Here is a 13984-nt window from a genome sequence, read left to right as displayed (position 1 = left end):
AGTAGCTAGAGCCAATGAGCTAAGCAGTGATTTAATTAATACAGATTCTGTGTGATTGTTTTCGGGCTGAGCAGCTGGGAACCAACAAGCAGTTTGCCATAATAAACATGACCACGCAGCCAACTAATATCCACTTACAATCTTAGAGAGCTTGGAAAAGAATTTTAGACACTAAAAAAATGAAGTTTAGCTACATTTCTTTCCCCAAATGGGCTTTGCTTACTGGTGACATGCTTTGGCACCTTTAAGAGAGGTTTTCCTGATTTAGAGGTAGCAGAAAAAAAGCTGCACCATTTTGAAATGCCGGCTTTCTGGGCTGTGCTGTCAGCACAAACTCTGACTCTTTCTGGAGGACCAGTTATGGTCCCACAGATGATCCATCCTATAGTTAGTTTTTTTTACTCTTTGGCTCTTTTGGAAGCACACCATCCAGTTCCCAAATAAATCACATGGAATATTACTCTTACCTATGAATGCCCAGCCTTAGCTTGGTTCTTGTCAGCTTTACTTAATTTAAATTATTCTATCTACTTTTTGCCTTTGGGGTTTTATCTTTATTCTATATACCTTTCTTTACTTCCTACTCTGTAGGTAACTGTGAAGCAGGGTGTCTAGTCCCTGACATTCTCCTATTTCTCTTCTTGGTCCTCAGTCCTTCTCTCTTTCTCCTTTTATTTATTCTCTCTGCCTGCCATCCCAACCTATCCCTCTCCTGCCTAGCTATTGGCCATTCAGATCTTTATTAGACCAATCAGGTGTTTTATGCAGGCAAAGTAACACAGCTACACAGAGTTAAAAAATGCAATATAAAGGAATGCAACACACTCTTGCATCATTAAACAAACGTTCCACAGCATAAATGGATGTGAAACATCTTCAACTAATGTTCCACAACATTTACCCTTTTGTCTAAATAAAAAATAAAAGGTTATAACTTTTAACTTTCTCCACAGCTGCCATTTTCTTTTCATTAGCATTAAAAAATTAAAGTTAATAAACTACTGTACAATTTATATCTAGGGGTCTTGAGTACCCCTTTATGTTTATTACGCATAAATTTTAGGGGAACAGATGCAACATTAACTAATTAATCTTTATCAATAAAAGTTGGGAGTCAGATATCAGGACTGAAAACCTAAAAGATCAAAGAAACTGGAAAAACCACCAGTGAATCTTTCTCTTCCATTCTTCTATCCAAAAAAGGCCAAGATCCTCTCTCAGCCCAACCTTACTACTTCTTGTCTCCTATCTATCCACTGTCCTCCAAACCTCTATGATGATGGAGGAGGGTCATCTGTCTATCTGTTGCTTTCATTGGTTAATTAATAAAGAAAGGTCAGAACATATGTGGGTGGAGTAGACAGAACAGACTGCTGGGAACAGGGAAGTGAGGCAGACGCTATAGCTCTCCTCTCCAAAATGGGCACAGATTGTGATCTTTCTCAGTAAGCCACCACCTCATGGTGCTACACAGATTATTAGAAATGGGTTAATCAAGATGTGAGAATTAGCCAGTAAGAGGCTAGAACTAATGGGCTGGGCAGTGTTTAAAAGAATACAATTTGGCTGGACAGTGGTGGCACACACTTTTAATCCCAGCACTTGGCAGGCAGAGGCAGGAGGATCTTTGTGAGTTCGAGGCCAGCTTGGTCTATGAGAGTTAGTTCCAGGACAGGCACCAAAAACTACAGAGAAACCGTGTCTCAAAAATCAAAACAAAAAAAAAAAAGAGCTGGAGAGATAGCTCAGTGGTTAAGAGCTTTGGCTGCCCTTCCATGGGTCAGAAGTTCGATTCATTCCTGGCAACCACATAATGGTTAGCCGGGCGATGGTGGCGCACGCCTTTAATCCCAGGGAGGCAGAGGCATGCAGATCTCTGTGAGTTCGACACCAGCCTGGTCTACAGAGCTAGTTCCAGGTCAGGCTCCAAATCCACAGAGAAACCCTGTCTCGGAAAACCAAAAAAAAAAAAAAAAATACAATTGGTGTGTTATTTCAGGTGTAAAGCTAGTAATGTGGGTGGCCAGGCATGGGGAATGTAGCCTACCACTCCTTCTACACTATGACATCTTTTTGTCAGTAAATAGCTAAGCTCTGTTTTCTGACCCCAAACAGGCTTTTGATCTAAATAAGATCAAAATATCAAACAACACACTGCAACCTCTCATATAGCTCACTCTTACTACTTCCACACCCCTATGCACTTCTCCATGGCAGATGTCCCATAGCTTGGGTATCTCAACATCCTGTGGTCTAAAATGTGACCCAGCTTCATCTCCACCACTTCCTGTAATGAACTCTCACAATCTCTTCTTCACTGGGGCTCTGACTCTGCCAAACATAGATGGGCAAAATACTGATGACCTGATCACAAAAGAAGAATCCATGACCTTTATATTTTGCATTTTTCTTGTTTTCTGAATCAGTATGACATAGGTAATCCTGACAAGATTTGATGGACTCTACCAAGCTTGGACCAAATTTGCTGCAAGTTCTATATGATGTTGCTCCTGGGACAAGGAATTACTTTGTGTACTCCTTCCAAGAATTAAGGGCTTAGTTAGATGCAGTCTTACATATGGAACATGTTCCTAGGCTTCAAATGTACAGCCAGACTCTTCCCTTTAATGGTGCTAAAATAGTTGACAAACTCTGCATCCTTTTAACCACTGGACTGTCATCTGAAACTACCTAGTATTGTTTTTCTTAACAAAACACACTTTTCTGATGTGCGATGTCCCTTTGAATGCTGAAAATATGTGTTGCTTTCTTTGGTTGATGAATAAAGCTGTTTTAGCCTATGACAGGACAGAATATAGCTAGCTAGGAAATCCAAACAAATACAGAGAGAAAGAAGGTGAAGTCAAGGAAACTCCAAGAGCTGCAGGCAGAACAAGATGTGAGGTAACAAGTCATGAATCAGGTAGCAAATATATACAAAATATTGGTTAATTTAATTGTAAGAATTAGCTAGTATTAGTCTGAGTCATTGGCCAAATATTTGTAATTAATATAAGCCTCTGAGTGGTTATTTGGGAGCTGGAAGATGGGAGGGAAAACTTGCAGCTACACTCGTCATCTTTTTCTTCTTGTTTTTGTTCACTGTAGACCTGAATGAGTCATCAGTAATAACCATCCAATAGAAGCAGTATTTTGTATAGGAAATCAGTTTATACCTCTCTAATTCTGCCTAAGGTCTTTTTCAGGACAAGGAGAGAATAAGAAAGATTAGAACAAAAATATCACACAAATGATCTATAGATAATTTTTTTCATGAAGTCGTCTAAGCACCTGTGCTTGTGTACCAAGCTAAGATCACCTGATGGTGCCACAAGGAATGAAGTCAGACTTGGGCTAGAAAGGCCACAACAAGACAAGGCTATGACTGTTTTATTGAGGACACTCAGACTTTGTCTTTATCAAATATAGAAGATAAAGGCAATTTCTAGGATCAACACTCTTGTAGCTTCCAGGATGTTATGGAATTCCCCTCTGTATGTTGTGAATATGTTTTATTCCCATTGGTTAATACAAAAAAACTGCTTTGAGCCTATGGCAACACAGAATAGAACAAGGTGGGAATTCGAATAAGAGATAGAGAAAAGAAGGCAGAGTGAGGGAGATGACATGTAGCCACTGAAGGAGACAAATGCTGGAAGAAACCTTACTGGCAGGCCACAGCCATGTGGCAATACACAGACTGATAAAAAATGGCTTAATTTAAGATGGGAAAATTACGGTCGCGGCCGCCATCGGAGAGGAGCAGCCATGGCCCTGCGCTACCCCATGGCCGTGGACCTCAACAAGGGCCACAAGGTGACGAAGAACATAAGCCAGCCGAGGCACAGCCGGCAGAGCGGGCGCCTCACAAAGCACACCAAGTTCGTGCGGGACGTGATCCGGGAGGTGTGCAGCTTCGCGCCCTATGAGCGGTGCGCCATGGAGCTGCTCAAGGTATCCAAGGACAAGCACGCGCTCAAGTTCACCAAGAAGCGGGTGGGCATGCACATACGCGCCAAGAGGAAGCGGGAGGAGCTGAGCAACTTGCTGGCCTCTATGAGGAAGGCGGAGGCCAAGAAGGACTGAGCCCCTCCCCGTTCTCAATAAACATTGCTGTAGCGGAAAAAAAAAAAACCAAAAAACCAAAAAACAAAAAAAACAAAAAAGAAAGGATGGGAAAATTACTTAATAAGAAGCCTAAGCTATTGAATATGCAGTCTTATAATTAATACAATTTCTGTATAATTATTACAAGTCTGGACATTTGGGAAATGAAAAGCAATCTCTGTCTACACCAGGATATAATGATGTTTAGAAGCTATACAGCATACACAAGATTAATGTCTAAGTTCAATTGTCCTGTTAAGCATTCATGATTCCTTGACTACTTAGGGATCATACAAAGTGCAGAAATCAGCCTGAATGCTTACTGCCTAAGGGAATGCAACAGTCTGTCAGGAACTGGGAGGTATATTGTGACCCAGGAACCATGGACTTTAACATGAAAAACCTATGATACAGGTCTCTCAAGCCAGTTAGGTTGGGCAAAGTGCATGGTTCCCTGAAGAGCCTACTGCCCACTAAAATCCTATGACCTTGACCTCCACTATCTGTCATTACTCTCAACATTCCCATCTTCTAGGTTCTACCAGACCAGCTGATTATGATCTTTGTCCAGTGTTCTGATATCTTCAGCATTCTTCTCAGAGTCAACATTCCCAGGTTGCAGCAACAAAATCCCCTTTGAGTCCCATTTTTGTTCTTTCTTCTCTGTTGCTGTTATTAAATTATGCAATCAAAAGCAACTCAGGTAATGAACATGCTTATTTGGCTGTTAGCCCTATTTCACAATTCCTCCTTATGACATCTTAGGATAGACAATCAAGCTAATAACTAAAGGCAAAATATGTGGAACCATTGTTTTCGGGATTTCCCTCTTGCTTTGTCTCTGTCTTATGCTCAACTAGCTCTCCTATCAGAGCTGCTTGTTCAGAGATATTGCCAACTCAGTGGAAGAGTCTTCCTATATCAATCGAAATCAACACAATCTCTCTCAGATACCTTAATCAGGTATTCTGATCTAGGCATACTCTCAATTGGTATTTTCTCAGATCACTCTAAGCTATGTCATGCTGATAGCTGAGGCTAATTAGAAGAAAGAGACAGTAATATAAAAGAAGTTTTTAAATGTGATTAGTACATTGCCCTTCGAATTTTAAGCAGCAAAAACACAAACATGAAGATAGATATGCCAGGAAATGGAAAGAGGCAAACATCTAAGATAAAGACGAGAAAACTAAAAGTGTCTCTCCACAGAAACTTCCCACACCAATAAACACTCAAGGAACTCATAACATGAGAAACCTGAAAACAAAATTGGTGAATCCATTATTTTCCAGAAAATGAGTAATATACTTCAATAACGATTAATAAAATCAATAACATAGAAGGGTGGCACTGACAAACAAAACACACAGACACAATATGGTCCTTTAAATAAAACTACAAGATGCTAACCAAGATCAAACTCTAAGAAATCACTGACCAGCACTCATCCTATACACTTCAGTTCTTTATCTTATACCAATAATAGAGAAGAGCCGGTTGAGGAGGGTTGTTCCCCCAAAATTGGAAAGATTCACTTGAAACCTTCTCATGTCTTAACTTTGTAGAAAATAATTTTGACTACTAAAAAACATCTCACTATCTATAATAAAGAAAAGTATGTCTGTTAGGATCACCTAGACACCATTTTGCTCCCCCTGATTGATGACTGCCTGTACGTCTGCAATCAGAGTGAGGAAATGAAATCATTTTAAAACAAAATGCAAGATGACTGATTTTTTTTAAAGAATCAATGCACACCTAAAGCAACTTGTTTTACTCTAATTGCTTTATAAGTAACAAACACTTTTGAAAACAAGTTTATTGCTATTTTTTGCATATGTTTATGCCAGAGTGAGAATGTCTTCCATATGTATACGAGTAACACAAAAAAAGAGGGTTTAAGATACCCTGGATCTGAAATGATAGAGTTATGAGCCTCACAATTTAAGTACAGGTATCTGAACTCAGGTCACCTCCAAAATGAATATGTGCTGAGCCACCTGTCAACATCCAAATACCTTTTATCCAATTAACCAAAGTCTCTCACAGATTAACAACAAGAGCAACAAAACCTAAATAAATAAAGAAGTAAATAAATGATCCTTGGAAACATGATGCATCAACATTGAGATGATGTGTATGTTAAATTTGCACCATAAATGAATACAGTACAATGACAATTCCCAACAATTTATAACAGAAAAAAAACTGATTACAAAGCTACATTCGTATTGGAAGCACACAGAGTAATCAATTAGGATTATGAAAAAATAGTACACAGGCTGCCATAATATAACTTCTTTGTGGGTGGTGGTGGAGGAACACACCTTAAATTCCAGCACTCAGAAGGAAGAGTCAGGAGGATCTCTGTGAGTTTGAAGCCAGTCTGGTCTACAGAGCAAGTCCCAGGACAGGCTCCAAAGAAACAGAAAAACCCTGTCTCGGGGAGAAAATATTACCACAAAGGTGATCAATCAAGAATGTGTAGGATATTTGGGAAAGAATAAAGAGAATGGAGAGAAAGTCAAGAACAAAGGCGGGAAAATATAGTCAGCTATTAATCAAAAGGCCAAAGGAAATTTAGTCAGGAAACGTGTGATCTTGACCAATGTTATCCAGCTACCTATGATTCTATGTGTATAGAAATTAAATAAATAAAGACTTCACAATTTTCACAAAATTACCTCAAAGTGATCCTTAAATGTTGTTTCTGACCCTCCAGCTACTGGTATTTCTTCCAGAGAGACCCCATGCTCTAGATCCCTCTCTGCAAAGAGATGATCTCCTGCTATGGCTCTGCAGTCCTTTAGTCCTCCTTGTGTTTTCAGGTAAACCCAGCCCCACTGATGCCCATTCCCAAAACAATATAGAATAATTTTTGCTTCCTGTCACATGGATTATAGCACAAGATATAGACTTTGCCCTATCTACCTGCCCAACAGCATATACACACTGTAGACCGCCTTGGCAGGTTACTCAGTCTAGGGGTGTAACCCGCCTGGCAGGGTCAGTTATTCCAGGGTCCCGGAGAGGCACTATCTGGAAGGTATGGGTGGGAAAAGAGGAAGGAGGCCAAGCAAAGTTCCCTTGTCAAAGCCTTCGTTTATTAGAGTATGGTTACAGCTTATATAGGATGAGGAATTTGGGGGGGCAGGGGCACAGGCTCTTGCAGCATGGTCCACGTCGGTCACGTAGGCCAGGAGGCTACAATCGGTCAGGTCACTAAGCCTTGGTCAGGAAGTCAAGAGTTGACACACCTGGTTCTCTAGATAGTTTGGAATGTGAGGTGGGTTTCCCTGACAGATAGCTCTCTATTAACAGATAATTGGGTGTGGGGTAGGTTCTATCAATAGAGCAATTGTTAGGGTGTGGAACTCTTTGCAAACCTTTCAGGGCAATGATTCCTGCAATGATTTTTAGGGGGAGATGACTCCTGACATAAATGATTTTTAGGGGGAGATGGCTCCTGACACCTCTGCACCTAAGAAACTCCCTTTGTCCTGTGGAACTAAACATCCATGAATCACACCATTGCAGCTGGTGGCAGCAGAAAGTTAGGAACATTTAAATCATTCATTGCTAAATCAACATCACTGTAGTTCTACCAGCTTTAAAACTACTTGAAACATGTATAAGACAAACTTGAAAGTAGACTGCAATATTCAGAACTTCAAGAAACCAGATTATCAGTTTTCAAATCTGTCTTCCCACTGTAGACCAAAAGCATGATTCTGTGTGTACACTGGACAGTGACATCACAAGCATAATATCCTACCATGCCAGTGCTGCAGAGTCTCCCTCTCCCCAGGAAATCCATAGAGAGCGAGGCTCAGAGGACAAGGAGCAGTGCCCGGGTCATTACATAGAGCAATAGAACCACAGTCTGGCACATGGTCCATCCAAATCGCAGCAGAAATGACAGACCAACAGACCTTCTCTGAACACCCTACACTCACTATGGCATAGCTTGTGGTCTTCCTTACAACAATTACAACAAAAGTAGAGAAGAATCCTGGAAAGAACCTGCCAGCCACCTGCCACTATTATTCCTGATTGCTAAGACTTTCCAGAGTCCCTCACTGGCTAAGGCCACCCTGATGGACATCAGAATATTATGAGCTCTCCTAATGGGTGATTAGAGATAAAATGACTCAGACAGCACTGTACTTCCTGCTCTGCCCTTCCAGCCCAGTAGACAGGGCCCAAGTCCAGAAAGTCTGTATTTCAGTACACATTCATCCACTTTCCTAGACCATACCCTGTCCCTCATCCAGAGCACGTGATCCTTTGTATGCACACTCCATTACACATTCAATGTGCAGTGCAGCAAACCTATTGCCTCATACCTGGGAAATCCTGCAGCCAAACACAAGTCACAATTACAACTCTTGTTAAAGAAAAATGGGGCATGAATTAGAAGATATTAAGGGGTCATAGTAAGGCTTGGGGACAGGAAAGAGAATGTGGGTATGATATAGTTATAATCTCAAAAAATTATTTTGAAAAGTTGACACAAGATATAAGGCCATGTGCTTCAGAAACAAGGGATAATATTAGAGCAGATCAAAGACTTCTCAAACCCTTTTGTCTCAAGGTGTATATTTAAAACCAGTAAAATAACATTCCTGTTAGGCAGGGCCACATTTTACTCAAATCTATTTTGGTTGAACTGCTGTAACTATAGCAATTTGGTCTCATGATAAGTTCAGTTCTTTATCCAATTCTTTATTGCCCAATATGTGGAAATCAAAAAATGACCATCAGGACATTGGTGGAGAACCTAAAATTGATTGTTTGGTTCTGCATTGGTAATCTCAACTACTGTTAAAATAGGAAAGTTCTCAGCCACTGTCCTGTCTCTCCCTTTCTACACTGTGAATCTACCAGCTTCAAGCCTGACCTATGTACTCACCCTCTTCATCTACAATAATACACTGAAAGTCAGAGAGACTGGAGGTCTCTCTTTAGCTGCTTTATTTTTCCTTCCCACTGACCAGTCAAGATCCAGTCCTGAAGAAGTTGAAGGACCATCTACCCAGCACTGGGCAGCAGAGACAGGAATAGGTTTTCAAAGCAATTCTCAGTTACACAGTGTGAGGCAACAATATTACAAGCTCATAATCTCCCCCACTCTCGATAAAGATCAGAGGCCCAAGGCCACTACCAAGGTCACCAAGAAGAACAATAGAACCTGTCTGACTCGTGGTTCATCCCTGTCCAAGCACCTCTGACAGCTCAGCCAACCTGCTCTTCCTGGTCTGGGGACAGTGGCTCCTACATTCACCATGGCATGGCTTTTGGTCCTCCTTACAGCTCCTGAGAGCAAAACAAGAGAATCCTGGAAAGAACCTGTAAACTACCTCTGGTGCTCCTAATTGCCAACCAGAGTCCCTCTAGGACCACCCAGCTGGGCTTCAAGACATTAGTAGTTACCCCACTGGGTGAGCAGAGATAGAATGTCTCAGAAAGCAAACATCCTCCAGGTTTGTCCTTACACACTATAGGCGGACAAGCACCTAATCTGGGAAATTTGTAATTTAATAAAATCTTCCATTCTCCCAGAGCACTTCCTGTTCATCCTTCAAGGCACCAGGTCCTGTGTGTGGTCTGTGGACCCATGAAATGGCCAGACAGGACATTTATGGAACATCTAAAATTGATCACCTCACTACTCACAGCTAATGGCAACTACAGTCACAACAGGAAAGCTTTTACTCTCCTTCTTGCCCATCCTTTGTCTGTTGTGACTACACTGGCTTTACAGTTTGTCAGTGAACTCAATTCTTACACGGCTCCCACTTCACTCCTAAATTCACAATAAAATCTCCAGAAATTGGAGGATACTCATTCACTGATCTATTTCTCCTTCACACCGACCAGTCAAGGTCCAGCCTGATAGGCTATGCAGGACTGTCTTTCCAGCACTAGGTAGCAGAGGCAGGATTGGGTGTTCACAGCAATTCTCAGTTACATAGTAGGATGCAAACCTGAGCTACAGGAGACATTAATCTAAACCAGTCGTTCTCAATCTTCCTAGTGTTGTGACTCTTTAATACAGTTACTCTTGATGTAGTGATCTCCCCACCTATAAAATTATTTTCATGCTACAAAATAACTATATTTTCGCTACCGTTATGAATTATAATATAAATATTCATACTTTCTAATGGTCTTAGGCCAGTATTGTGATAGGTTCATTTGATCACCAAAAAGGAGTCATGGCCCACCAGGTTGAGAATCACTGCTATAAAGAAATAGATGAATAAAAAAAAAAGAAATAGATGGATAAATAAACAGCACTTAAAAATGGAATGAAATTCAAAAACTGGGACACATTGGAAAATAGAAACAGATTATAGCAGTCACGCCTTGGAGAAAATGAAATCTAAAAAATGATAACCAATAAATGATTTGTTTTTAATATTTATTTATTTATTTTGTTATGTATACAATAGTCTGTCTGTGCGTCTGTCTGTGGGCCAGAAGAGGACATCAGATCTCATTACAGATGATTGTGAGCCACCATGAGATTGCTGAGAATTGAACTCAGGACCTTTGGAAGAGCAGGCAATGCTCTTAACCCCTGAGCTACCTCTCCAGCCCCAGTAATTGACTTCTTAAAATTATAAAAAATAATTGAACACTCAGTTACACTGACTTTGAAATAGAGTAGGCACTTCCCTGGTAGGGAGAATGCCATTAATAAGAGAATGCATGACTTTGTCCCATGTAAAATGTTAGCTGCTGAGTGCTGTAAGCTGACACATGGAGTTACAGCCAATTGCCTGTGTCACAAACATCTGAGCTGACTTCACTATGTCAACCAGGATTGGACATATCTGCATGGGAGAGTTCACTAATTGGAAACTAAATACTTAGGAGTTCAAGCTCTCCTCCCTAAACTATACACCCACAAGTGTCTGTCTTCATTCACAAGGAAGGAATTAATGTATGATGGGAATCACACAGAAAGTCAATCTCTGTGCCCCATCACTGTGTCCTTCTTTGTAATGGACACTACTGCAGCTCATGGCTTTAAATTCAAGTCTAAGATCTAGCTTGTCCAGTGTGTTTACCCCCTGCAGTGTACACAGTACACCATTCCTCCTTTTCTGGTCTGAAGGGAGAAGCCATGCTCCACATGCAAATCCTTTTATTGTTACTGCAATGGACAGGCCCAGTGTATGACTCAAACTGGTAATTTTAGAGCTCGGTGGTGCAGCATACTTGTAATCAAGAATGTAGGATGGTTAGCCAGGAGGAAGCAAGGGCAATGCCCTGTGGGGCTGCAGACAATATTCAAGTCCACCTCAATCAGCACAGGGGACAGAATCTAAACTGCTGTCCTAAGAGCTGAAAAATGCAGCTGTTTAGAATTGTTATATTCTCCTGGCACACAAGGTTGTGACCCCCGTAATGGCCCTAGAGCAGCAGGTCAGAGGCCTTTGATGGAGAAGTGGGTCTTCTGGCTGGTTGTAAATCATGGTTGTCTCATTTGTTATAGGAATGTAGCTTAATGGCTGATTAATCCTGCTGAACATTTGCACCTCATGTTACTAATCTCTAACAGGTATGGTGTGCATGCTACTCATCTTTGGATATTTGGGATGCAGCCCACCATCACTTAAATTTACTTTGTGTGACTTAATGTCTCCTAAGAACCAGTAAATCCTTATACCATTAATTCTATTATCAGCTATACTCGTCTGCATCACAGTTTAGTAGTGGAGCGCAGCTCTACACTGGAGAATCCGTTTACAAGCTACAGGAAATTGACTACAGACGGATCCCAAACCTAAATGTTAAAAGTGCAGAACTTCTGAAGACCCAGGAGAGACCAGGAGTCTCCGCGTTTGGCGAATGTGGTGATCTCACTCCACAGGCGACGGTATAAACATGACAGACACCACCATCTGCGGCTCCCGACGCTCTGCTCTGTGCAGACACAGCCCGGGCAGTGAAGGGATTTAGAGGCTGCCAGGAGAGCTGCAAGGTTAGGACTACTGATGGAGGAAGACGCTAAACTCTGTGTCTGTCTGCAGACTCCCACCCGGCTACCACACCAGCCTGGAGCCTCAGCGGCCGCTCCGCCTAGTTTACGGACAGCGGCCCCTCCTCGCCAAGCCCGGCTACTCCTCCCGTCTGTGTAGAGCAACCCCTCACTCACCATGGTGCAGCCGCCAAGCTGACAGACTCCCTGCCCACAGCAGAGCCCCAGACACAGTGCTCGAGGGGGCTGAACCTGAACGGAAGTCTGGCTCCCGGAAGAACCCTCCCATCTGACTTGAGAGTCAACTGGAGGCTCTGATTGGCTGGTGAGTTCTGAGTGACGGGACCAGGTTAGCGGAAGGGACTCAGCACCCTGGTCCAGGACTGGCTTCTAATCTAAAGACAGACTTGCCCCAGATTGGCTGGAAATTTATGCCAAATTCAACAGCAAGTCTCTTGCTAATGTAAATCAGTGGGTTCGGTTTTTAAAAGGAAGCATACAATTTCAGAAAATTAACTAAAATTAAACTAAAGAACCTGGCATTAAAAATAAGAAATGAACTGGTTAGTGGAGGCACAAGGCTGTAACCCCAAAACTCCACAAGAAGGCAGGCAGGTCTCTGTGTGTTCAAGGCCAGACAGCTAGCAATGCTACACAGAGAAACCCTGTCTCGAGTAAAAAAAAAATCAAGCAAATTTTTGAGAATCTGCTCTTGAACTTCTGCTGGTGAGTATTTATTTATCTGACATATGTGGGGAAGGGATTTCTAAAAGAAATGGTCTGTGTCCTGAAGAGGCTGCAGGATCTGAGAATGAATTCCACTGGCTGCGAGCAGCAGTGAACTGGGGTGTGGCTTCTGGTCCCTGGAGGAGTAGTGTAGCTAGTATTGACCTTGCAAATAGGCCCCAGTCAAATGTTAATGTCAGGGCCTGAAGTTCCTCAAAAGGGAATGAAGGGAGACCCTTGCAAATCTAAATGCCTGACTTTGGGGAAAGGACTTGTGGGAAGCAGGCAGCACTTGAAACTAAGGTGTCTTGTCTTATTCTGGACCTGTTCCCAGAAGAATGTTTTCTTCCAAAAGGGAATGTCACGATGTCTTACTCTTTTCCCAGGATACCTTCCTACCTACCATTCTCGTTCTGTACTGATTCTTAATTCTAACTCAACTCTTCCAGTGTAAATAAATAAAGTAAGCAAATATGTGTTCAGAAGTATGATCGAATGGACGAACAAACCAACAAACAAGCAAATAAAGAAAAAGTACAGAGTTGTTAATTGGCTTTTGTTTTCATAATGAAAACTTTTGACATGTGACCTAGAAAGTGTGTGGAGAATAACTTTATACTCAACTACCTCTCTCTTCTTTCTCTGTGTGTCTGTTCTATCTATCTGTCTGTCTGTCTCTCTCATACACACACACACACAGAAACACTTGAATAAAATTTAAAATTAAACTAAATATACAATAAAAGGAAGCAAACCACCTTTACTATCATCATCTCATCACTCAGGAGGCAGAGTGAGCTCTGTGAACTCTGAAAGTCATGATTTCCCGGCAGGGCTATGGAAAGAAATGCCTCGTGTCAATATACAAACTAAGAAACGCGGAAGGACAGTGCTGGCTGGTGGGGGGAGGTGTACATGACTTATACAGGAGGGGTTCATGGGATTAAAATGGAAAGTCTTGTCATTCACAGGCTGCACAGGAAAACTTCTTTGGTCTTACCAAGGTTCAGAGAGCCATCAGACACAGTGAGGTAGAAAATGGGACACGTCCTGGCGATTCTCAATGGAGCACCTTGTTGTAAAGCAGAGAGGTGGAGGGAGGGCACCTATGTGGTGGGCACAGAGGAGCTGGAAGCCCACAGTAATATTTGCACATTTGTT

General features: G+C 41.8%; 1 protein-coding gene and 1 pseudogene across 1 annotated transcript in view; one reads left to right on the top strand and one right to left on the bottom strand.

Moving 5' to 3' along the window:
- The window catches only part of LOC142854925 (uncharacterized), a 70699-nt gene extending 58350 nt beyond the window's left edge, over positions 1 to 12349 (bottom strand). The window contains 1 exon segment of the mRNA XM_075981359.1: positions 12275 to 12349. Coding sequence (XP_075837474.1) covers positions 12275 to 12277 — 3 coding nt within the window. The 5' untranslated portion in view covers positions 12278 to 12349.
- Positions 3746 to 4086, top strand: LOC142855043 (large ribosomal subunit protein eL36 pseudogene; annotated as a pseudogene).
- Positions 12350 to 13984: the final 1635 nt, after the last annotated feature.

Source organism: Microtus pennsylvanicus, chromosome 1 (assembly GCF_037038515.1).
Source record: "Microtus pennsylvanicus isolate mMicPen1 chromosome 1, mMicPen1.hap1, whole genome shotgun sequence".
Taxonomy (NCBI): domain Eukaryota; kingdom Metazoa; phylum Chordata; class Mammalia; order Rodentia; family Cricetidae; genus Microtus; species Microtus pennsylvanicus.
Note: the sequence above shows the minus strand (reverse complement) of the source record. Positions and strands in the feature narration are given on the sequence as shown.